The sequence below is a fragment of the Talpa occidentalis genome, unplaced genomic scaffold (assembly GCF_014898055.3).
Source record: "Talpa occidentalis isolate TD23 unplaced genomic scaffold, MPIMG_talOcc4v2.1 talOcc4.7, whole genome shotgun sequence".
Taxonomy (NCBI): domain Eukaryota; kingdom Metazoa; phylum Chordata; class Mammalia; order Eulipotyphla; family Talpidae; genus Talpa; species Talpa occidentalis.
In genome coordinates, this window is record NW_023605083.1 from 87888836 (window position 1) to 87914063 (window position 25228).

At 47.4% G+C, this 25228-nt stretch overlaps 1 protein-coding gene across 2 annotated transcripts; it reads right to left on the bottom strand.

Moving 5' to 3' along the window:
• Positions 1-480: 480 nt before the first annotated feature.
• SHPK (sedoheptulokinase) lies at positions 481-25074 on the bottom strand. 2 transcript variants are annotated; one of them, XM_037492593.2, is made up of 7 exons: positions 24819-25074; positions 20662-20803; positions 16719-16902; positions 16034-16186; positions 14911-15086; positions 10754-10954; positions 481-3557 (listed from the first exon to the last, which is right to left on the bottom strand). In XM_037492593.2, exons 1-7 carry the CDS (start codon positions 24984-24986, stop codon positions 3148-3150), a joined length of 1434 nt encoding a protein of 477 aa, XP_037348490.1. In that variant the 5' UTR covers positions 24987-25074; the 3' UTR covers positions 481-3147. The 2 variants fall into 2 exon arrangements, with proteins under 2 accessions (XP_037348490.1, XP_054545760.1); XM_054689785.1 differs by lacking the exon at positions 24819-25074 and adding an exon at positions 22244-22768.
• Between the last annotated feature and the right edge of the window lie 154 nt (positions 25075-25228).

The following is a 25228-nucleotide window of genomic DNA, read 5'->3' on the forward strand; positions in this document are numbered from 1 at the left end:
ACTTTATACACTTGCCTAGCCTGATCCCTCTGCCTAGAATGCTACTGAAAGTGGCTCTGGGGTAGCCCCCTAGTGTTATGATCTTAGGCTCACTGTTTAGCTTTTTCGTGTCTCAGTTTCCTCATCTGCGAAATGGTGATAACAGAGCCTACCTTCTAGGACTAGTGTGCAGGTCAAACAAATTCAAGTAAGTAGAGTTTAGGTTAGCTCCCAGCATAGAGAACATACTGCAAAAATATTGTTAAGAGTATCAATGGAGGGCCTCCCCGGTGGCGCAGCGGTTGAGCGCTGGGTTGCGAGGCTGCCCGCGGCCTCTGCGGCGCCGGTTCGTTCCCCGGCTGCTCCCCGGCCACCGGAGGAGGGTCCCACATGGCGCGCAGACCTCTCCTGCCGCCCGCTGCTCCCCTCAGCAGTGTACTTCGGTCCTTCTGCCTGCTCTGCTCCCCGCTCTGGCTCTGGTGAATTCTCTCACCCTCCCGCGCTTCTGACTGTACCCAGTGCATGTATAAACAAAACAAACAAACAAGCAGACAAATAAATAAATGGAACACGCCTCTATTAAAAAAAAAATTTAAAAAAAAAAGAGTATCAATGGATTGAAAGTCTCCAGGGTTTAAGAGCAATATCATTTGCATGAAGAAGAAATTGCTCCTCCTCTGGGTTTGTGGGTAAATGTGCCACAGTATTTATTTCATTCCCCAGTGATAGAAATTGAATATGGTGTTGTTGGACCTGAGAGACACCCACCCAGCTCCGAGCAGATGCTCAGTAAAGATAATATGTGGGTCTGTGCTGGGTACAGTTGAGACTCCTTGGACACAGACCTTACTTGTGGTTGCCATGGTGGGATGAACCAGGTTGTGATGTGGTAAGAAGCAGCCCTCAAATCTCAGCAGCTTCAGACACCACAGGTTTATTTCTCTGCCACACTAGAGGTGCTCACTGGTTGGTGTGGATGGGACCCAGGCTAACAGAGCCTCCACCCTCTGGGACACCCGTCACGTGTGGCAAAGGAAAAGGGGTGTGGCAAAGTCCACACCAGCTTTGAAAGACTTCTACCCAGAAGTGGCATTTTACTATCTGAAGCTAACCAGGTGGAAAAGTACAAGTCCACCACACGCTTGTGAATCAGGATATTGGCAAACAGCCCTAACAGCCAGAACAGTAGCCCAGTTCCTCATCTGATCATCACACAGCTCTAAGCACTTCCTGGCATCCCCTCCTCCTCCCTTAGTGGTTTAGTGGGACCCCTGCAGCTGGACTCAACCGCTGCAGAGGCTCTGCTCTGAGCCACGTGCCATAGACACAGCAAGACTGTCAGCTAACAAGCATGGACAGTGCAAGGTTCAACCCTCAGAAGCAAAGTGGAAACGTGGTCTGGAAAAGCGACCAGAGTTCGGGCACCATACTGGGCTCTGGCCAGGGCTGCCTGGGCGTATAGGACCTCCACACGGTTCCTAATCCTATATTCAGACTCCATCCACAGCACCTGAGAATGCAAGACAGGCTGCCTCTCTGAAGTTTGTCCCTCCTGACAGGCATGGCTGTGTCCTTCAGCCTCTCCTCAGGTGCCTTCTCTCTCAGAAGGCCTTCCACAGAGGGGTACCAAAACGATGGCCTCTTAACACCCAGCTGAGAGAAATATGTGATTTCCTGTATGATCTGCAGCCACTTGTTGGGGTAGAACTGTGAGCTAGGGTTCTTCTACAGGTCAACCAACAGTTGGCTCTCAGGGCCATGGCCAACCTCCCGACCCCAGTTCTGCGACTATGCAGTAATTTACAGGTTTCTCAAAACCAAAATATGTCTCATTAAAGGGACAAGGCTCTGGAAGAATGAGCTTTAGTATATGAAATTCAATCAGCACATTCAGACAGATTAATTGAAGAGCTTCCAACAATCACATAATTCATAAAATGGCATTAACAATGAGACAACACGTCTGCTTCCCAAGCATAATTTATCCAGGTGCCTCAGAGAGGCATGCCTGAGCCTGGGCTCACCCTTGAGAGTCTGGGTGCAGACACTCTCCCAGAAGTTATTCCTTCATCATCCATACCAGCTGCAAGAAGGTTTAAGATGCCCTAGACCTCCGACAGGTATGTCGGCTTGAGTGGATGTTTCTGTGAGGCAGGAACATATGATGGGCCAGCAAGGCTCACACTAAGAGAAGAGCAGGGCCTGCAGGAGAAGGGATTCTCTCTAAGTGGGCCACCACTTTGGCAGGAGTATGCCCAATCTGCACCCCTCCTCTTGGAAGCTTCTGGGAGATCTGAGGAGCCCAAAATACCCTCCTGCACAGACACTCCTGGAAAAGGGCTCTGCTGGTACCTGGACGAGCTCTTGGGGTCAATGTGCCTGAATGGTGGTGGCCACACAGCATCCATCACCCTTGCCAGTCAGGCCATCTGCCTTTCCTTCAATACCACGTGCCTTCACATCAGCAGGCTGTGAGTACCTAAGGCAGCCCCAGTGCAGCAGGCTCTCCTTGGGGCAGGAGGAGGTAGGGACACACAGAAGGAGGACACATAGCCCTGCATCCTCATCTGAGCCAGCCTGCCTCAAGACCTTGGTCATCGCCTATCCCAGCTAACCAGCTGTGGCCAGTGGGGGATGAGATGGGCCACAGGGCTTCAGGGTCGTATGTTACGATCCAGTAGAGAAGGACTTGCCCACAAGTCCATGTCCATGTGACCCGAGTCCAGGTTTCATGTCCATAAAAACAATTGATCCAGAAGTCAGATACAGAGTGAGGGCAGGTCTTCTTTTCGTACTTGGAGTCTACAGTCACCAGACATTTTAGTGTCTGAAGTTCACATTTATTTTCTCTTTGTCTACAGGTGAATCACTGGTGAGCCTACTGACCAGGATGCTGGACAACTGCTCCTTTTCTTTGATTCTCTCTCTTTTTTCCATATTTACATTTGCAACCAGCCCCAGGTGAGTTTCATTCAGAAGGTACTGACTTGGGGTTAGTTTGATGACACTTGAGTGTCCCCTAAAAGTAAGTTCTTGCTCAGAATGGTGTCCCATGAGCAGGCATTGCTTAAAAGGACACAGTTCTCCAGGAAATGGTAACCCCAGATCGTGTCAGGAAGGTTAATTTGATAAAATCAGCAGCAGTCCTTTGACCAAAGAATTTACTGCCTAAGGCCCCTGCTTGAGGCTTCTCTGGAGCGTGACCAGTGCTGCTCCAACAGCTGCATCCACATCTTGCCCAAAGGACACTGGGAAGGGGAAAGCCCTCTGCACCTCTTGCTTCAGTACTTCATTCCTGGACAGTGCGCTTCCACTCCCGATCACCCTCTCCACGCCCCACTCTTTGAGCTGCTGAAAGGGAAGCATGGAGTGTAGGTTCTGGACAATGCCTCGGCACAGGGCCCGTGTCACATGCCCCAGGGAGAGGTCAGAGGAGGAGATTCTGGTCACTGATGCTAGCTGGTCTGGCAGGTGCCTCTCGCCCAACACCGTTGGGGTGATGGTTAGGCAGGTGTCTCTCTGCTGTGTTGCCGCCTGGATCATGCGTGAATACACCAAGGATTCTTCAACCTCCAGGCCTGCCAGGAACAGAGAACACCTGTGTGAGCTCATACATCTTCTCACTGCTGGAGGAGACAGTGTAGAATCCCCAGGGGGCAGGTCTATTTGCTGCTTCCCCTGTGCAAGTAGGAACAATCCCCACTTGAGGTTGCCTGCTCGGACTCACAGAGTCTGGCCAGCTGTGCTCTGCCCCAGGTCCCAGTCAGCTCTCACTGCAGACCCGAGCCCTGACCTTAGGAAGAGATCCTATAGGTGCTGCTATCAGCCCTAATCATACCACTATGGTCCAAGATCCACTGATCAGGCTATACTCATCAGTATCATCACAGCTGCACCTAGACTTATTAGCAGCATCACAGAAATTCCAGCATCACACGGCTGATCATAGTCAAGGCCACTCCTCGGCAGAGGTTGAGAACTACCAGTCTAGAGCAGTGCTTCTCACATATGAGTAGGAATCTATTAAAATTAGGGATCTATTAAAATTTAGCTCTGGCTCAGTGTGTCTGGGGTGGGCCCTAGAATCTGCCTGTCTGCAGCTCCCAAAGGAAGCCCGAGCCGCAGGCGAAAAGCCACACTTTTTGAGTAGAAATGTCTAGACCGTTGCTTATCAACAATCAAGGATATAAGCATCACCTGGGCAAGTTTTATAAAATGCTATGCTTAGGCCTCAGCCCCCAGGCCACATAATCAGCATTTCTGCCAGTGGGAGTATGACATCAACATTGCTTTCAAAGCTCTACAGGTCTTTTCAGTGTGTGGCCAGCGCTGAGAACCACCGATCAAGAGTCACTGTGGAGCATATCATTGGCACATTGAACTGACACTAACTCAACTGTACACATTCAGGAGAAAGACAACTTAAATAGCATAGGCAGGAACCTCCCTGGTGGTGTAGGAGTTAAAGTCAGTGCTAATGATGGAGGACAAGAATAGAAAAACTGAAAGGAGGTGAGCATAAGACCAGAAACAAGGCTCACAAAATGCCAAGAGCTGGAGGTGGGGCTACAAGGGGTTAGCATGGCCATTGACCCAGCTATAGAAACCAAGATCCTTAGGCACCAAAGCCTAGAATACAAAGCTTAAGATCCAAGCAGGTATCAGACTGCTGTAGGGAGTGTCTAGAGCACAGGCCCAAGGGTAAAGATATGAAGATGGAGCCCAACAGACCCCAAAAGTAAAGATACGGAGATTGAGTCCATTGTGGAATCTCCAGTCCCTTTCAGATTCTATCCAAAGAATAATTATCCAAAATCAGCAACTAAGGGAAGGCTCACAAGGCATGACTACAGCTCGAGTTAGATCCCAGGCCAGGGAGCTAACCCCCATGGTGCAGCAGACCTCTCCTGCCTCACCCACTGCTGCCCTCAGCAGTGTATTTCAGTAGATCCGCCTATTCTGTTCCCCACTCTGTCTCTGGTGAACCCTCTCACCCCCCACACCCCCGCAATTCTGGCCTACACCTCAGTTCTTGTAAGCACAAATAAAAATACATCTTTATAAATAAATATCATAGGCAACTTGTCAAAATTTGATCAGCAGGATTCTGATTAAGTATGACAGAATGTGACTTTCCTATCAGAAATGTAATTTTTAAAAAGAAAAATTGACAAAGATAAAAAGCACAGGAGAGGGAAAAATAATGAGCAGGAGACTTGGCACATATTTGGAAGGCTGGAGGCAGATACAGAATGAAAATTGATGTCAGAGCAGAGGCCAAGAAAGTACAGGCTAGGGATCAGCAGAGGGAGACGCTGACAAAGTAGAAGCACCAAGTACCTATTTGGCAATGAAGACTGGAGCCTGGCAGGCCCAAGGTACTTCGGAAGGCTGAGATAACAGCAGAACTGATACCAAAGCCTGGTGAGCTCCTCTGGGCCCACATTGCCAGGGCAGCTGGCCACCCACCTGTGATAGACCTTCACGCATAAAGTTCTCAGCTTATATTTCCAGAGGATACAAAACTCAGGCAGGAGCAAGGCTCCAGAAGCTCTGCAGACCCAACTGGGCTCCCCACTCCCAGTTGCACCCAGAAGGGAAGTGCACAGGGCTCAGGGCCCAGAACCAAATGCTTCACCACCCTCAGTTCCATGCCTGTGGGTTACACAAGCTAGTTCCCCAAACTGACAAGAGAACTCTGACAAGAGACAAACTGACTCTCTCATTGCCACATACTGCTTCAGTTAAATCATGTCCCCAAAACAGAGCAAAGATTGGAGGGTTTTTGTTTTTTTTTTTTTTTTTTAAGCACATACAACAGCTGGAGGAGTTAAAGATGACTACCTGTCGTGCGGACTGGGGTGGAAAGGGTTGGAATAGGGACTACTGCCTTTCTCTATGAATTCACTTGTACTATTGAATTTTCTAATGTTTTATTGAGGTAACATTAGCTTACAACACTTAACAGGTTCCACGTGCACAGCATTTTAATCCAACATGTTCTGTATTATGTTCACCACCAATACTACTAAATTTTTTTTAAATAGATCATGTGCTTGGTGAACACCCTAGTACGTGTGCACAAATACATAAATATGTAGATCTGAGCCCCTGAAGGGGAACTGCTGAATCAAAAAAAAAGGCTCATTATATTCTTCCTTAGAAGTTGTACCAATTTCTATCAGAGAAATATGTGGGAGTGACTCTCCAAAGCAGTGTGTTAGAAAATTCTCAAAGAGTAAATGTAGAATGTTAAACCATCAGACTAATGTAAAAAAGGGAAAGGAGATTTTTAAAAAAGAAAAAAAAAAATCAAGACAACTAAAAAGCAGAGAGACCAAGGCTAAACGCAATGCACTATCCTAGAATGGATCCTAGAAAAGAAATAGGACATTATTGGTAAACTGTTGAAAGACAAACAAAATCTACAGGGTTTTGTTTTTTTGGGTTTTTTTTTTTTCTTCTAATTATGTGCTTCTATCTCTGTAATAAAAATTCACAAAAATATGTAGGGAGGGCCTCCCCTGGTGGTGCAGGCGGTTGAGCGCAGCACTGTGGAGCTGTCCGCAGCCTGTACAGTGCCAGTTTGATCCTGGCCAGCAGGTGAGGGTCCACATGGCACGGCAGACCTCTCCTGTTGTGCCCTCTGCTCCCCTCAGCAGTGTATTTCTTCAGTCTGCCTGTTCTGCTCCCCACTCTGGCGAACTCTCTCACCCTCCCATGAATGTGGCCTGTACCCCAGTTCTTGTATAAATAAATAAATGAACCTTTAAAAAAATATTTAGGGAAATGTTAAAATATACTCAGTGTTCTTCCTCATTAGGGGACATTTGGGCCTTGACCCGGGTCTTGGGGAGCACCTGAAAGAAGTTCACCAGCTGGAGGCCTGAGGGATCAGCCTTCCAGCCCTGGCCCCGTGTCCCTGGGCTCACCACTTCACCTGGATCTGTCAGTGGGGATTAACACAGGCAGAGACATCAGGGAGTTGCTAAGAGCTTAGAACCATAGAAGGTCAGAGCTGAGAAGACACAGAGGGGAAGGGACTGGCCAATGACATATAATGACTTGTGGACAGAGATAGGAACAGAAGCCACTATACTGGGCTGCATCCAGGACACTGTGTTTATTTAATAAGTGCTTCTATGCCACTTGCTAGTGGCCAGACACTTTCCTAAGTGTTTTGCAATGTTAACTCACTCAATCCTGAGGTCCTTTGAATAGGTACTAGGATGATCCCTGTTTTAGATGAAGGCAGTGAAACACAAAGGGGTTAAGTCACCACCTGCCAAAGGTACACGGAAAGTGAGAGCTGGGATGCAAACCCAGGCCAGCTGGCTCAGACTCCCTGCTCTAAGCTGGAGGCAGAACACCCTGTTTCCAACCTCTGGAACGTAATGCAGACATGGGATATGAACAGTTTTATTTTTGTATTTTACGCTTTAACATTTCCATTTCTGGTTAATAAAATTCACATCTTTTATCTAAGGAAACTGTATTATACTTGCAGCTAAATATTTTGTCACTCAAATGACGTAATTGTAGGAATTTCAGAAAAGGTTTTTACATATTCTGGTTCATCAGAATAAGAACCATGAAATTTCAAAAGCCCTTTCTTTTTTGAAAGGATCTCACAGAGAATTAAATTACCACCAATTTTGGGGCCTGGGGAGGTAAAGAAAAACAGTTACTTCTATATGAAGAGAAACACTGGCCACCTTGGTAAATGATCGATAGACCCAATGCAGTGAAACCAGTTTCTAAAGGGTTTGCCTGAAGGTTCTGATGACTGATCCTACAACTTGAAACCCTTTTCTGATGCAAAACAAAACAAAATCAAAATTCCCTTCTTCATTTTTTTAATATTTTATTTTATATATAATTCTTACATCATGTTTCATTTTTGCACAATGTATGCATTTTCATATGGGGAATATAACCAAAATTCCCTCCTTTAAATGAAGCACTCCTGAGCATTCCAGCCAAGAGGGCAGAACTACCCCCCAAATCCTATTTTGTTTAAAGATTTATTTATTTTTATACAAGAACTGGGGTACAGGCCAGAGGGGCGGGAGGGTGAGAGGATTCACCAGAGACAGAGCGGGGAGCAGAACAGGCAGATGGACCGAAATACACTTCTGAGGGGAGCAGCGGGCAAGACAGGAGAGGTCTGCTGCGCCATGTGGGTATCTCCTGGGCCAGCAGAAATCGAACCCAAGCTGCTGAGGCCGCAGACAGCTTCACAGTGCTGCGCTCAACCTGCTGCGCCACGAGAGAGGCCCACCCCCCAAATCCTAACATCCAAGAAGACAAAGGTCAGCCACATGCACTGGTTGTCCAGTTGTCTGCACAACCTCTGTGAGCTTCCCACCTGCTCCTGCTATCTCACCTTGTTACCGTGTTGGATGTTTTCTGGAGAGATCTGGTTTTGAGCTCCCACAGACAACCAGTGCAACTGATAAACATGATTTTCCTGTCTGAAAGGGCTAACAAATTTCATTTCTACCTTAAGTGCCTGGAAAGGGAACCTCTCCAGAAATAAAGTTACATGTTCCCCTGTAAATGTGGAGCAGGGGAAGGCCTGATCTACCCTGGGGATTAAAGAAGTGAGCAGGAAGGTAATGGAAGACAAGGACAGAAAAACTGTAAAGTAGGCACCACAAGGTCAGAAACCTGGCTCCCACAATGCCAAGAGGTGGAGGTGGGGGTCGAAGGGATTAACATAGCCATTAACCCCGCTATAGGAACTAAGATCCTTGGGCGCCAATGCCTAGATCACAAAGCACAAGACAAGACCCAAGCAGGTATCAGACTGCTGTAGGGAGTGTCAAGAGCACAGACCTGAAGGTGAAGATATGGAGATTGAAGGCCATTGTAGAATCTCCAGTCCCTTTCCAGTTCTACACAGTTATACAAAATCAACAACAAATGAACCACTCCATGAAGGAATGAGCCCCTCCCAAAGAGAAGATTGTATCAGTGCAGTCTCTGCACAGGTTCAGGGCAGCAGTCCTTCTGCCCACCTGTGCCTATGCAGGTGCTCCTTGCAGCCAACTCTCTCCCTCCGCAGGGCAGCAGCCTCCTGCCCACCCTGACCTTTACCTGCCGGGGCTTCTCTTCACTGACCTCCCTCCGTGGAGGCGGCCGCTCTCCTCAAGGTCGCCTGGCTGCGACCATGCAAGCCTCTCTTTTAGCAAATCTGTCCCTTTCAGGGCAGCCCTTTCTGCCCACTTGTGTCTATGCAAGTGTCCTTTACTCTTCTCTCCCTTTTATAATAAACCTGCCCTTTTGGATAGAACTAACATCTCTATGTCCTGGAGAAACTCGCCTGGGAAACTCACCACATGCTACTGAAAGGGGAGCTCTGGTGAAACTCTTCCCAGAGAGAACTCAAGGACCCCACTCTCTAAACCCAACAACTCCAAAAACGACATGAAGGGCATCAGAGAGTCTAGGAACCCTTCCAGCAAACGGGGGTCAGGACTACTGTAAGAGGGTGGTCCCCAGGAAGAGGGAAGGTTCCAAGTTCCCTGCCCCATCCAAGGCAGTGTGGAGCTGAGCAGGGAGAAGCTGGAGAGGAGACTGGGGAAGGAAGGAAGCAGGATGGAGAGCCAGAAAGAAACCTAAAGGAGGTACATGGAGCAGAGAAACATGAAGAAACTGCACTTGCGTCTTGGTCCTGGGCTGGTTGAATCAGATGTGGGTGAGAGACGCGTGGGGATGTTAACAATGATTTTGATTTTGCTCTTTTCCTCCCAGACTTGTCTGTTTCTGACCCTTTTCTATGGGTCCCTGCTGGAAGGTGCTTTAGACTTGTGGCAGACTTTCAGGCCTTGCTTTGGGCCAATCCTGCTTGGGTGGACTTTTACCCACGAGGGGACGGGTAACTTTAGGTGCTTGATTTGGAAACTATATTCTTGGTCTTTCCTGTTTTGCACACTAATTATATTAAAGTTCCTTTCCATTAAAGGTCTTACATGTTTTGTCTTGATACAGCGGATGGCAGAACCTATTTAGAGCAGGCAGGTTTGGGGATTCTGGAGTGCCCCTCGCCCTGCCCTGTAACACTACCTGCCAGCAATAAGTCCTATGTGGGTTTTATAATATTGTAAAAACACCAGGTATCTTTTTATTTACTTAATCACTTCACTTTAATTATCTGTAGTCATTAGAAGGAAAACCTCAAGTGCAAGGGACCTGGGGCCTACTGAACAAGAAAATAAGACATTGGGGCAGGAAAAGGCTAGAAGACTATTATGGCACTTCGCAGTCAAGGTTAGGGAGAAGGTACCCCTCAAAAAAGAGTGGGTGATCGGGGGCCTCCCTGGTGGCACAAGGGGTTAAGAGTCAGGACTATCAAGCTATTGCCAGCCACTGCAGCACGAGTTCGATCCCGGCCAGGGAGGTGACCCACAAGGCACAGCAGACCTCTCCTGTCTTGCCCGCTGCTCCCCTCAGCAGTGTATTTCAGTCGATCTGCCTGTTCTGCTCCCCACTCTGTCTCTGGTGAATCCTCTCACCCCCCGCACCCCTGGCCTACACCTTAGTTCTTGTATGCATAATAAAATAAAAATAAACCTTTAAAAAAAAAACAAGAGTGGGTGATGATATGTCAGAAGAAGACAGAAAACAGTTGCAGGGTCAGATCCCTGAGGAAGGAATGTGCTAGACCTAACCTGAGACATAAATCTAGGAACATCAGCAGCACCTTCAGCTCCAAGATGTATCTCGTAGAAAGGAGAAGCAGAGAACTCACCATTGTCGGGCCACGCCTTACCTAGATCTGCCATCCACTGGGCCAACATGTGGACAAACGTGGCCAGCACGTTGCCCCCATTGAGGGATGCTGCCACGGCCAGGTAGGTCCTGTCGAAGTATGGGAAGTAGGCGACCGGAGCGGCAGGGTCTGGAATCTGCGCTGGCTGGAATCCCGCAGGCATGGAGGCTGCCAACTGAACTGAGGTGCTGATGTTGAGAACTGGATCCCAGGAAAGCAGAAGTTAATCAGGCCTGCTGGGCTAACTTTAGGTCACAAGTCATAACAGGGCCAAGGAGGGTATGCTGGTTTAAAGATCAGAAAAGGCTTTGCAGTGTTTGTGTGAGAAATGCCCACACCCCTGGCCAGGCCTGAGCAAGCCTTCAGATTGATGGAGGTTAAGAACAGAAAATTTGGAAAGGCTGTGTTACAGGGCAACCCCAATGTGAAGTGGGTGCCTGACTGTGAGACAGAAAGATTACACCACATGTCCTGCAGACCTAATGTGCTTACAGTGACCAACTCAAGGAAAGTTACTTCAAGCTAGTCAACCACGGGGGTAACATGATCAACCATGCTGGACACCAAACTGTTACAGGGCAACCCCCATGTGAAATGGGGTGGCCTGACTGTGGGTCCTCACCCGTGTACTTAAAAGGTACTTATAATGAGACTCAACTGCAGGTACAAAAAGGATAATAAGTGGTTTACTTACAAAAAAAAAAATAATAAAAACCAGGAAATGAAGAAAGGAACAACTCAGGGAGAAAGAGAGATAAATTGATGAAGAATGTGTCCTACCAGTTCCGCTGAGCTGGAACCCCAATAGTACGCTGAAAGCTGATGAAAAGCCAAGCACCCCCAAGACCCACATGTCTGGTTATATACCAAGCCTGGCTGCTTAAGTCCACCCACAGTTCCCAGCAGTCCTCTCTTTGGTGGTAATGACATTATGGGATTTGTAGTCCTTGGTATCTGGATCTCTTTGGTGTAGGGTGGGGGTGGATCCATAAAACCTATTTCTGGAGTTTATTCAGGACATCCTTTCCCCCTAACAGAGACACCAAGAAACCAGAAACCTGGTTCACACAAGCTGGAGGTGGGGGCAGAGTGATTAACATAGTCATTGAACCAACTATAGAAATGAAAATCCTTAGGTGCCAACTGCTACAGCAAGTATCAGACTGCAGGTATAGAGTATCATGAGGCGCAGACCAGAGGTGGGGCTATGGAGATGGAGGGCCTCTGTAAAGAACCACTAGTCCTTACAAATCAACCTAGTCACACCCCAGAAGTAATTAGGTTAACAAAAGTTAACAACTTCACAAAGGAATAAGCCCCTCCCAAAGAGGAGAAGACTATATGGGTGCTACTTCTGCACTGGCAAGGGGGGGTTCACTGTCGGCCTATACCTTTTCTTTCTGCCACATCCAACCTGTCACCACTACTGTAAGTTGGTGGTCCCCAGGAAAAGAGGAGGTTCCAGGTTCCCTGCCCCACCCAAGGAAGGGTGGAGATGAGCAGGGAGGAGGAGAAGCTAGATAGGAGACTGGAAGAAGGAAGGAAGTAGGATGGAGAGCCAGAGGGAGACCTGGAGGAGGCACATGGAGCAGAGACATGTGAAAAAACTGCGCTTGCTTCTCCGCCTTGGCTTGGTACCAGGCACTTGGGGGGACATGGAAGGAGACACTTGAAACAGATGTGGGTGAGAGACCCGTGGGGAAGTTAACAATAACAGCTTTTATCTTGATTTTAATTTTTCTCTTTTCTTTGCAGACTTGCATGGCCCCTTCTGCCCCTTTCCTATGGGTTCCCACCAGAAGGTGCCTTAGACTTGTGGCAAGCTTTTGGTCCTCAGTGGCCCTGCTTTGGGTCAACCCTGCTTGGTTAGGCATTTACCCTTGAGGGAATAGGTAACTCTGGGTGCTTGATTTGTAAATTATTTTGTCTATTCTTTCCCTTCTCTTTATTGCACACTAATTTCATTAACCTTCCTTTCTACTAAAGATCTTATGCACTAGAGTACGTTTTGTATTGATGTAGCAGATGGCAGAACATATTAACAGCAGGCAGGTTTGGAGGTTTTGGGGTTCCCCTCACCCTGCCTAGTAACATAATCAGAAGTAATTTGCCCTCCACTGTCCCCTCAGGTGAAGGTGCCAGTGATGGGGGGCTGGATGACCAATTCTGCCCTTGGACATGGCACTGGCCAGCAGCCCCAACCAGAGAATACAGCTCATGAAGAAGAAGCCCAAATCTTGTCTTCTTGACCTGCATTTAACTAAGCCCCTCGTTTACCATTTTGAAAGTACATTTACAACCAGACACAGGGCCTAAGATTTGAAAAGCAGCAGGTAGGAGGGGAAGCCAGGCTCTTCACAGGCACCACCCCATGCCATCATTACATGTGCAAGGAATTGTCATCACCCTTATTTTGGATGATGACAAGGGCTTAGGGAAGAAAAGGAATCTACCCAAGATCATACCTGATGAAGTAAATTCTAACCCAGGCAGGTGGTTGGACTCCAGAGCCCCCGGGGGTTCCCTGATAGTCATGCTTTCAGATGAATAATACAAGGCAAGGCATTGGTACTGGGAAAAAGAAGTCACCAAATAAACCTTTCATATTTTCCTGGGGCACTGATTTTATCTGAAATTTTGGGAGGAAAAAAGTTTTGAACTTTTTTTTTAATCTAAAAAGATTTTATTCTATATGTGCAAACAAATTGGAAAAAGTTCACCTTTCCCTCTAGGATACTCTTGACTTAAGAAGAACTGCTACCAAAACCAAAATAAAACAGTCCCAAAGTGAACTCACTCAGCCACGCTAACTTGAGAACCAACTGAAGCTGACATCCCGCTCAGGCAAGCAGGCCCAGATTCTACCCCAGTCCGGGTCATATCAGCCTGTTATCTTTTTTCTGGATGACCCACAAGCATTATTGAGATATATATAATTCATATAAATTCGCCATAAAATGCCCCATTTAAAACTGGTGTTTTTTGGTACCACCGCAGAGTTGTACAAACATCACCATGATCGAATTTTAAGACATTTCCATCACTCCAAAAAGAAACCCGTACCCATTAGTATCCATCCTCCCCTCTCTTTCACCCTCCCAACCATTTAGTGTACTTTCTGTCTTTATGGATTTGCCTGTTCTAGACCTTTCATAGGAACAGAATCACACTGTGGCCTTTTGTGATGATCTTTTTTGGTTTCTTTCATGTTCACTCATGAGTGTGGCATTTATCAGCTCTTCAGTCCTTATTAGTTGTGCGGACATACCATATTTTTAAAATCTGCTTATCAACTGATGGGCATTTAGGTTGTTTCTATTTGGGGCTATTATGAAGAACGCTGCCAGGAACGTTAGTGTGGACATGTCTTTTCAGTTCTCTTTGGTAGATTAGGAGTGGGGTTGCTGAGCTGATGGTCTTCTGAGAAACTGACTGTTTTCCAAAGGGGTTGCACCATTTACAAACCCAGTAGTATGCTCCTACATTTTTAAATGGTTGGAAAGAAATGTAATGGAGAATATATTTCATGACACATGAAAATTACAAGCAATTCACATTTTCATATCTATAAATAAAGCTTCATTTGGAACACAGCTAGGCCCACTCATTTGCGTATTGGCTACAACGCTTTCACCTTCAACAGCAAAGTGCAGAAGTCATGACAAAAAAACTATAAAGTCCACAAAGCTTAAATATTTACTACCTGGCCCTTTACAGGAAAGTTTGCCAAGTCCTGCTCAGGGCTGCTGCTTCCAGCTCACTGTGACTCTCACCCAGAACACACAGGAGTCTACACTTCAAGTCAGATCAGACTGACCTTTCATCCACAAACACAGAATAACAAAAGCCCTTGTCCATGTATCTCTTTTCTTGGTGGTGGAGTTACACAAAACAGCCAACTACAGAAGGCCACTTCCCTCACCCAGCCCAGACAGGAGAGATGCAGCTATGTGGTCAGGGACCGAGCCTGCCTTGCGGGACTAGAAACTTCCCGGACAGGGGCTTCCCCTGTGGGGACGAGGGTGCTTTTCATTTTACAAGATAACAATCAACAAGATGCTGAGGCTGCTAGTTATCTGGGCCCCTCAGATTCCCACACAGACCCAGTTAGGAGGCACTGGTAGAAATTGTCAGAGGAGAGAACCAGAGAAACTTACCCGCATCTGTCCTCCAGGCCATACAGGAATACACGGAGGCCTGTAAATCACCCAAGGCCACACCCACAGGTGTCCCCTTGGGGATTTCAAACCACCCTCGGGAAGTTCTGCCTGCCATGCTGCCAGGCTCTGAGATGTCTGGGAGCAGATGGACCGGAAAGCCGGAGGCCCTCAGTCTGCAAATCAAAAGTGGACATGTTTACCTGGCGCTCCCTTAGCTGTTTCTTTGTTGTTTCCAGGGAACTCGGCAAAAGAAAGCGCTACAGGTCACACATCCAATAAAGGAAGGTGGAGTGCAGTGTTTTCACAAATGGCCTGTCTGAATTTTTTAAAACTTTAACTTTGGGTTTTTTAAAGAGTGGACACTGGTTTCCAAAAGCTTACAATTGCCCTTCCCAGAAATAAAAACAAAACAAAACAAAACAAAAAAACAAGAAGCAACTTGAACAGGGGTGTCAGGAAGGATTAGATAAGATCTAGATATTACAGGTGCCCGTCTCTTGTGCTCTGCAAGGGGAGGCAGTCAGAGTTTCCGTAGCCCTGTTGGTTAGCCGCCGGTCTCCGGCACACCAGATGTATTCACCACTCAGAGTTAGTGAACATGGGCTGTCAATTTTATAAAACATGCTAAAAAGTCCTTTACCTGAACTAACAGGTGCGTTTTATTACAGAGCTCAGAATCTGGGCCCTGAAGGAGGTGAACTATTAAGGCACTGGACTTCTGGACCTGAAAAGGCAAACGATAGTTCAAAAAGAACTTTAAAAAAAAAAAAAAAGCAGTCCTCAAGTCTACTACTTCCATTTATTAAGCTTATTTTAAAATAAAGGGTGAAAGTTGTTCTTTGACACTTACAGGCTAGACCTGGGTCACAGAGAAGTGGGGACCCTACCCTAGTTCTGCGTAACTATGGAGGAGTAGGAAGATAGCATGGCATGAGGGAGGTACCCCTTCCAGCGGCTTCACTTAACGCCAGGCCCGCCCATGCCCAGTGACTGGAACAGGCTGTGGAAGGGAGAGTATTAAAACCTGATTCCTGACCTTTAGAAATCCCCCCATTCCCAAATGGGGCAGCTCTCCCTCTGGAGATTCTGCTTTTTAGCAAGGCCGCAAGGTTATACTCACATTTCCAAGTTCCAGCTTTGGCTCCGGGAGTTGAAATATCCCCAGCTGGCAGCATTCTGGTCAGACATCAGGGGTCTTGGCAAACCACACAGCATGGCAACCACATAGTCATGGATGGTACCAGCCGCGTCGTAGGACTCAAGGAACTCTGGGCTGTTTTCGTACCAAAAACAATTCACATGGCCTAATATTGGCTTAAAGGCATGTGCTGCACTTAGCTGTGGACAGTGAGGACAAGACCTGGCATAGCTGGGTGATAGCCAGAACCCCACCTGCCTGGCTCCCCAGCAGCTGGACCTCCCAAGGTGAGAACCTGCCAGTCATTCCAAGCAAGGTGGCCAAGTAGGTCTTAGGGGAGGGGAAATAGGACCATGCCTGGGAAAGCAGGACACTGTTCACTGTCAGCAGTCCTGACCTCACCATAAACTCACCCTGTGAACCTTGGCAGGTCCCTTGCCCTCTCTGGTTCCTCCTTTCCCGCTCTGGGCTAGAAGCAGATAACCAATAAGGAGCCTCTGTCTAGTCCACAGCTACTCGTGACCACACGCTGTGCCAGACCACACGCTATGCCAGGCCACACTCACTGAGGATCAGTTGTGAAGCTGAGATGCTAGCAGTGCAGCCCTGCTCATTCCCAGCACCCAAATCTAACCCAGCACCCAATTCAAAGAATGCCTGTTCATACCTATTTTTCAAAAGCCAGAAGACAGTTGCACAGCCAAACCCTGTGGCCACACTGAGGTGGGACTCTGGCTGGGGCAGAGAGGCCAGGAACCCGCTGCTACAGCGGCCATCCTGCCACGTGACCAGGTGGCTCACCGCTCTGGGCTCAAACACAGGGGCGGCCCCTCCCTCTGTCCATTCACAACCTGGAACAAATGAGATTACCCAAAACATAGTAAAGAGCAACTGACCAGACATGTCCTTGAGACTACAGCACAGACTTCAACACCATGATAAAGCCTCACGCACACACACAGGTTCTGCTATGAGAGCGCCTGGGTTTAGTGCCTGGCTCTACCGCCAATGGCTGCCTAACCTGGGACGAGTCACTAACTCCCTCCACATCTTATGTTTCCTTTTATTCATTTTTAAAGCCAATATTATAGATCCCCTCAGCCCATAAGTTTGACACCATCTCAGGTCCCCTGGCTCTGTCCTTCCAAATCCAATATGATGACATTACTTGACTTGATTCTGGATGATTATGGATATATTTTCTCTTTCCCTTTGGCCTTTGCTAATTCATGGAACTCTGCTAAGGAATCTGGCCATCTTGCTTCATTATCTCTTAAAACATCTTCTGGGTTTTTTTTTTTTTTTTCCTGTTCTTATTTAAAGGTTTCACCCAAAAATGTTACCGTGTAGGTCGTTCTATGCATCTCAAGGCCTCAGACTATTTCTTTATGTCCTTGTATTTGAATGACAGTTTGATCAGTTACACTATTCTAGATTATACATTTGTTTTCTTCAACACATAAAAACAATATTTGTAGGGATTCACGATAGACTGCTGCAAATTCCTTGCTACTCCTCCCATTAAGATATAGAGTCCAGGGCCTCCCCGGTGGCGCAGCGGTTGAGCGCTGGGTTGCGAAGCTGCCCGCGGCCTCTGCGGCGCCGGTTCGATCCCCAGCTGCTCCCCGGCCACCAGAGAAGGGTCCCACATGGCGCACAGACCTCTCCTGTAGCCCGCTGCTCCCCTCAGCAGTGTACTTCGGTCCTTCTGCCTGCTCTGCTCCCCGCTCTGGCTCTGGTGAATTCTCTCACCCTCCCGCGCTTCTGACTGTACCCAGTGCATGTATAAACAAAACAAACAAACAAACAAATAAATAAATAAACATGCCTCTATTAAAAAAAAAAAGAGAGAGATAGAGTCCACAGCTATATTAAAAAAAAAAGATGAAATCTTGCCATTTGTGGTAACATGAATGGAACAAGATGGGATCACACTAAGTGAAATAAGTCTGAAGGAGAAAGACAAGTACCTGATTAGTTCACTCATTTGTAGACTATAAAGAAACAAAGCAAAGCCACTGACAAAGCCAAACCAAAACAAACTCCTGGAATCCAACTGTAGAACTGAGTTTTTGGGGTGGGGCAGGGAGTAGGATGGAGGAAGTCCAGTGCACACTACAGAGTACAGAGGGTTATTGATATTTGGGTGGTGGGCGTGGTGTGGTGGCATCATTTGAAGAGTTTCAAACCTGTACTCCTAAAACACATACTATTGCCTCCTGCACAAACCTGTTAACAGTACTCAGAACACTGCTGAGTCACAGCAGTTATCTTATTTAATAGGCACCACCAAGTTGCTCTCCAAAACGGCTATCCTAACTTAAACTCCCAGCAGTGGCATTCAAAAGAACCAATTTTTCAGTCCCTGAGCCAATTCTTGATGTTATCAAACTTTGATTTCTTAGATTCCAATGGGTAGAAAATGATCTTGTTTCTTTCATCGGCACTTCCTTAATTACTAATGACACTGAGCATCTTTTATATGCTTATTGGTCATTTGTATTTCCTCTTCTAGGAACTGCCTGTCGGGATCCATTGCCCATTTTTCTACAGTGCTACTTGTCCTTTCTTTGTTATCAGTTCTTTATGTGTATCCATATTCATCCTTTGTCTACTACACATGGCAAATACCTCCTCTCCAGTCTGCTACTTACCTGATAGCTTTGTTTTATGATTCCCACTCACCTGCTAATCTGGGCCTAAAAATGGAGTTTGGAAACAGGCATAACCACAGGCCTCTTAGAAGACACTAGTTACTCCCTCTCCTCAGCTCCAACTGGCTTGCCCGTGCCCCCGAGAAGCACTTAGCTCTCTTCTGGTCATGATGTGGCTATGCTAACCTCACCCGCTATGCCCTGGATGGTGGGGGCTTGACTTGCTTGTTTCTATGTCTCCCAGGGGGTCCACCATAGAGTCTTACATATTGTATGTACTGAAACCAAACTACATTAAGGCAGTCATAAAAACAGAACAACCAGGTCCCAAATGTGACTTTACTCTACTCTGCTAGGCAGGGATCATCATCATCAAACGGTGGCTTTTTTTCTTTCCCAGAAACAGAAAACAAAACAAGAAGACAGGCAGCCTGGCTCGATGAAATATTAAGCAGCTCCCTCCAATGATGTGGGTGATGGTTTGTGCGGTGGTTACAGAGTCCAGGCAGGCAGATAGGAAGGCGTGCAACCAGACCACAATCATTAGCTCTCTGCTGTCCTCTTTGGGAAGGGTTTTAGTATTAAAAGGACATTTATTCTCATTAATGCAAAATTAAGGAGTTTAAAAAGCTTTTACAACCTAGACTCCCTCTGAGAGATCAGTCTAACACCCTAATAGGCCTTCTGCTCCTGCTACTGCTTGGAGCCAAGCAGCTCCTGGGGGCCCAGATGCCTGATAACAGGCAGAGGACAGGGGGGGGGAGATTGTATTGGCCTCTATAGTTGCCAGCACCCATCCTGGGGACTGAGGAAAGGGTGCCTCTGTCGCGCTGCTGAGCCAGTTACTGCCTATTTAGCTCAGGGAGGACTCGGAATCACTGACTCCCCGGGCAGAAAGGGGTCAATCTCATATTCAAATAATCTTAGCCATAAGACCCCCAAAATAATCATCCATCATCTGTTTAAAACACCTGTAGGAAAATGCTGATATTGTTGAAGATGGGTGGGTGTTGGCTCATAATGTTATTCTTCTTACTTTTGTCCATATAGAATTTATCTTAATTAGGAAAAAACTTTAATATTTGCTGTAACAGGACGCTCACAACTTCCTTTAGGAACCTAATCCTTGGACATGCTGTTGGGAAGCTCCTTTCTGCAGGGAACCACTGTGTCTTCCTGGAGCTCTGGGCCACCCAGAAGTCTTGGAAAGCACAGTGTCTAGAAGCAGACAGACCTGGGTTCACAGCTGGAGTCACTGCTGAGCATATGACCCTGAGCATATTATGCTAATCTCTGTGAACCTCAACTTCTCATCTTACAATGGGGACAGTAGCATAACCTACATTATCAGGTTGTTGGGAAAAGTCAATGCCCTTTACCCAGCACCCGGCATGGAAAGTGTTCACTGCTGTTTTGCTGGTTCAATTCTCTTCCCAGAGGCCAAACACAACAGTCATCTGCCCCTACACTGGCCAACTCTCTGATAGGAGATGACCAATTGCATAAACGTCAGCAACTAAGCCCATCAAAATGATACACCCTAGGATTTAAAAATCATAAACATCTGTGGTGATGTTGAATAATAAACACTGCCCAAATTCAAAAGTTTCTTATGTTCTGGCATCTGCTACAGCTACGCTGATCTCTTAGTCGTCAGCACTGATGTTCTGAGACACCAATACAGATAAAAGGAGAGTTGTGGGGAAGCCAGGCCACTGACTCCCACATAGAACCAGAGAGCGCTCACGCTTTTCCCTCTCCCTGGTCATGGAGAAAATGTGAGTGGGTAGCTCACTTATTTGTTGCACACTTGCACAAGACAGGATGACACCAAATACATAAGACAGCATGGACTGTTTTGTTCGCCATGGAGGAGAACTTCTCTGAGAGAAGCCCTGCAGACTAGTCTAGCTCCCCGTGACTACCAGCATGCAATCCTCCCGCAGCCCGGCATACCTTGGCCTGTTTTCCAAAACATGATTCCATGCATCTGGCCTGACACTCCAATGCCACAGACTCTCCGCAGCTCCTGCCGGGGAAGGGCAGCCAGGCACTCGTTCAGGGCTTGGATGATTTTACTCACATCCTGCTCCTGCCCCTGGAAGTAGAACAGGACAAGTTGCTATGGGGTATAGAGACAGGCAGTGATGAGAGGAAGCAGAGACCTCCAGTGATATTCCTGGCTGGTGGGTACCCCGCTAATTCACTTCTAGAACCTGCTGACCTGCCTCAGGGATGGGCCTGAGGGTTCCCTGCCAATTCCAGCAGGGCCCAGACTAGAAATGTGGTAGTAGGGCTCCACTCCAGCCCTTCACAGATGAGTTGCTGCTGTAGATAAGGCTTATTCTCTGCCCTCTACTGTGGGGGTCTGAACTGAGAACAGTATTGCCCCCAAAAATGACACTTAAGATGTCAGACTTATAAATGGAATAAGTTTTATAAGTTAATTTTAAAAGCTTTATTTAATAAGAACTATGGTTCTGAATTTAATAAATTGAACACCTATTTTAATCTCAACCTAATGAAAGTGCTCTGGCACACAAAAACCATAAGTTTATTTATTAAGAAATAAACTTGGGCCTCCCCGGTGGCGCAGCAGTTGAGCGCTGGGTTGCGAATCTGCCCGCAGCCTCTGCAGCACCAGTTCAATCCCCGGCTGCTCCCCGGCCACCAGAGGAGGGTCCCGCATGGCGCGCAGACCTCTCCTGCCGCCTGCTGCTCCCCTCAGCAGTGTACTTCGGTCCTTCTGCCTGCTCTGCTCCCTGCTCTGGCTTTGGTGAATTCTCTCACCCTCCCGCGCTTCTGACTGTACCCAGTGCTTGTATAAATAAATAAATAAATCTTTAAAAAAAAAAAAAAAAAGAAAGAAAGAAAGAAATTTATCTTCAACAACCAAAAGGATCCATGGAAAATGCACAAGAAGAGAGAAATATGGCTCCGCTCTCAATGAATGTCTGTTCTTTGGGAAGCTAAAAAAGCTTATGGTCTTGGAAAAGCATCTGAAGGCTGAGCCCTCGGGCCCCTTCTTTTGGGGAGCGGTAGTGCAGGTACAGCTAATGCAGCCTCCCCCCCTTAGAACAAACCCCTCACTTGCGTCCTATCAACCTCCTGACCTGGGTCAGGGTAATTCTTGATTCCTAACAAGCATGAACAAAGGAACAGAAAAAAGGAAGGTGGGGAAGGAAGAAGGAGTGGAGAGAGGCTTCAAAGCATTTTTCCATGGAAGCAAGCAGGTAGGATAATCAACTGAGACCTGCACACCCAGTATGGTGGGCATAGGTGGCTAGTCTGAATTGAGATGTGTTATTAAGTACAAAATACATGCTGCATTTCAGATTTAGTATTTCAGATTTAGTTTGATAAAAATGAATGTACAACGTCTCATTTGCAATAATTTTATAGTGATTGTTATACACTGAAATGATAGTATGTCAGTGACATTGGGTTAAATAAAATATGCAATTAAAATTAATTTCACCTGTTACTTATTATTTTTTAATAATGCTACTAGAACATTGAAATGACACTTGTGGCTCACCTTTGTGGCTCGCATTTCTACTGGTCAGTGCAGCTTTAAAGAGTTCCCACATGGCCAGCAGATGGTGTATCAACCCAGAACAGAGAAGCTGCTATGTAAAATGGGCCCAGGGTGGGTGAGGATGCTGGGTGGTGAAGAAGGGAAGTGGACAGATGAGAATGAAGATAAGAAGGCAGCCAGTGTTCAGTAGTTAGTTAAACTTTTCGTGGTGAGTTTGATCAGGGAGTAGCTCTTGGCCAGACAGCAGGTACACCCACAGTGTAATGAGGTCCTGCCTCTACTTTCATTCATTATATCAGCTGGGCTATATCCAGATCAAATCCTAGAACTTTAGATTTGAAAAAAGCATGTAGAGACTCCTTCAACTGCCCTTCCTCCCCATATCCCCTTTATAGATGAGTAACTGAGGTCCAGAGAAGAAAAATTAATAAAGCAGAAAGGGTCACAGAACTTCCCTCAAAAGCCCTGATTTTAAAATCCTATATAAAGCTACAAGTCCCTTCCACATAGCTGCCAAGATAGACCTTGGTGTACATGGCCCTTGTAAAGAGTGAGAAGTTTGGACATGAGGAACCACAGAACCGTCAGGTTCTTACTCCACCGATGATTTTTCCATGGATCAGTGGTTCTTACTCCATCGATGATTTTTGTCTCCTAAAGGTTATTTGGCAATATGGAGACATTTTGTGGTATCACAACTGGGGAAGAGGGTTTTAAAGGTCTGTAGTAGGTTAGTGGCCAGGGGTGCTATTAACCTATAATGCACAGGATAATCCCCCAAAACAAATAATCATTGGATCCAAAATAGCAACAGATTCAAGTCTGAGGAGTCCTGCTGTAGATGAAATTACAGCAATGCTGTGTCCCTAGAGCACAGCACACATGTGGAAGGTGCAAAGGGAGCGATTACTTGCCTCCCCTCAACCCCTCATTAGGTAGGTGTGGCACACTGGGTGTGCCTGTAAACACACAGTATGCCCTGAATATTGGGGGAGGTGGGGAAAGTTGTTTTCAAGAAGTGGCCCTATTTCAAGAAAAAAAAAAGGCACTCCATAAACCCCACCCCTGTTATCTGGTTCTGCTGTTCACCCTTACAGGTTCTGAGCTTCCATTCCATTGTCAATAATCATTCTAAAATACCCCATGCCCCAAACAAACTAATTTTGAAAGTGTTATGAAACTGCAAAGTGCTCCTGAAATCTTTACCTTTTGAAAGGCTTCTGAGCAAGATGGACTCTGAACCCTAAAGAAATGAGTCTGGATATGTGGCAAGACCTAGGGAAAAACAAAGCTCTTGGAAAGGGGGCTTGTCTCAGAAAATCAAGGCTTGTGGTTAGAAGGGGCCTTAGAGGTCACCTATTTCAACTCTTAAAACACACTGATCCAGGAAACAAGTCATGAGATTACAGAGATCCTTGATATTTCTTGTATCAAGTCATTGAACACACGGCTAGCTATCTTTTCCAGGAAATTAATGGACTCCAGTTTTGAGGATTACTATCCTTTTTTGAACTCACATCTCATAATACCCATTACTGTTGAAATCCTCCATTTCTAGCTCATGGCATTCACAAGATACTACTTGTGTATAAATTATCAATCTGCTTTTTTTCTAATATTTTAATTATCTTATCTCTCAATGTCTAACAGTCCTGATGTTTTTTCTTTGGGGACTAGGGGACTTTCGTTGACCAAGTTTCTGAGTACCCATTTTCCTACAGCATGAGAGAGGAGCCAGGTAGGCCTGACTCTGCATCTAATTTCCAGAGAAAACCCAGACTCTGCCCTGGAAAGGAACAGAATTCTAAACTTCAGGATAAAGGCAGTGAGAGGAGCAGAAAACAGTGAAAGTGAATGAGAGGCCTGAGGCCATTGCATGTACACAGGCGAGCAATCCCCCAGGTCAGGGTACAAAAGGTGGAGGACACAGAGGCGAGGGATACATGTGTAGGGTAGATGGTTTTCAGGCTTTTCTGCCCTCCCACCAGTAGGACTGCCCTGGCTGACGGGGCACCTGGAGTTGCTACATTTTGCAAACTGTCTTGCTCACTTCTGTGGGCCATGGGAGAAGTATTGAAATAGTCACCAAGAGAAGCAGAAGCAAGTGAGAGAGGGAAGAGGAGAAATAAGGCCAGAGAAGCCCAGAGTAAAGACTTGGGGGGGGGGGCAAGAGGCCGGCAGGAGGCCCCCCAACACCCCTGCCTGCCATGTACCTGTTTGCCACACTACATGTAAAGCTCAATAAAAGCCTGTTAAAACCACCGAGGGCTCCAGGGCTCCTCCTTTATCCCGTCTGCGTGGATCATAAAAACCTGTTCTGTGCCCTTTCTGCCTCTACACATTGCCATGGGCAAGGCTCCCAGAAGAGGCTCCGGAGAGTGGGAGATTGGTGCCAGAAGACGGGAAAGCTTCTGGAGCGCAGCCTTCCAGGTCGGGGGAAGCTGCAGCAGGTAGGCGGAAACCAGGCAGGCTGGAGCAGTCAGGAAGACTTCTCCAAGGAAGGGGCGACCTCTTACGAAGAAGAGGGTAATCGGGAGGCTCCTGGAGGCGGCGCGACTCCAGGGCGCTGCCTCACCTGGGGCCCGACCGCTGCGCTCCGGGGGGCCGTCGCGGCGCGCGCAGCCCGGGCACAGCTCGCCAGGACCACGAACCCGGATGAGTCGCCGGGCGCGGCCTCCACCAGGGCTGTCTTCACAGACGTGGTGCCCAGGTCGATGCCGAGAGTGACGGATCGCGCAGCCATGGCCTCGGAGACGACCGCAGCGAGCAGGTGCTGCCAAGGTGCCCCTTCGCCCACACTATGCCCGGGACGGAGGCGGGGCCTCGCGCGCCACACTCAACATGGCGGCGTTCCGGGCAGGAAAGGCGGAGCCGGACGCGCCTGTGGGCGGCGGGCCCGGGTTCCAGCCAAGAGGCGGCGGGGGGCGGGCCCCGGAGGCCCCGCCCCGGAGGGCGCGCGTGCTGGAAGCGTGGAGCGCCGCGCGG

Excerpts from the sequence above, each read along its gene's own strand:
- SHPK (XM_037492593.2), bottom strand. The coding sequence starts at position 24,986 with ATGGCTGCGCGATCCGTCACTCTCGGCATCGACCTGGGCACCACGTCT. Across the intron at positions 16,903-20,661 it reads GTTTTGGAAAACAGGCCAAG|GTTGTGAATGGACAGAGGGA; the intron begins GTATGCCGGGCT and ends CATTTGTTCCAG. Across the intron at positions 10,955-14,910 it reads GGCCTGGAGGACAGATGCGG|TTCTCAACATCAGCACCTCA; the intron begins GTAAGTTTCTCT and ends CCTGGGATCCAG.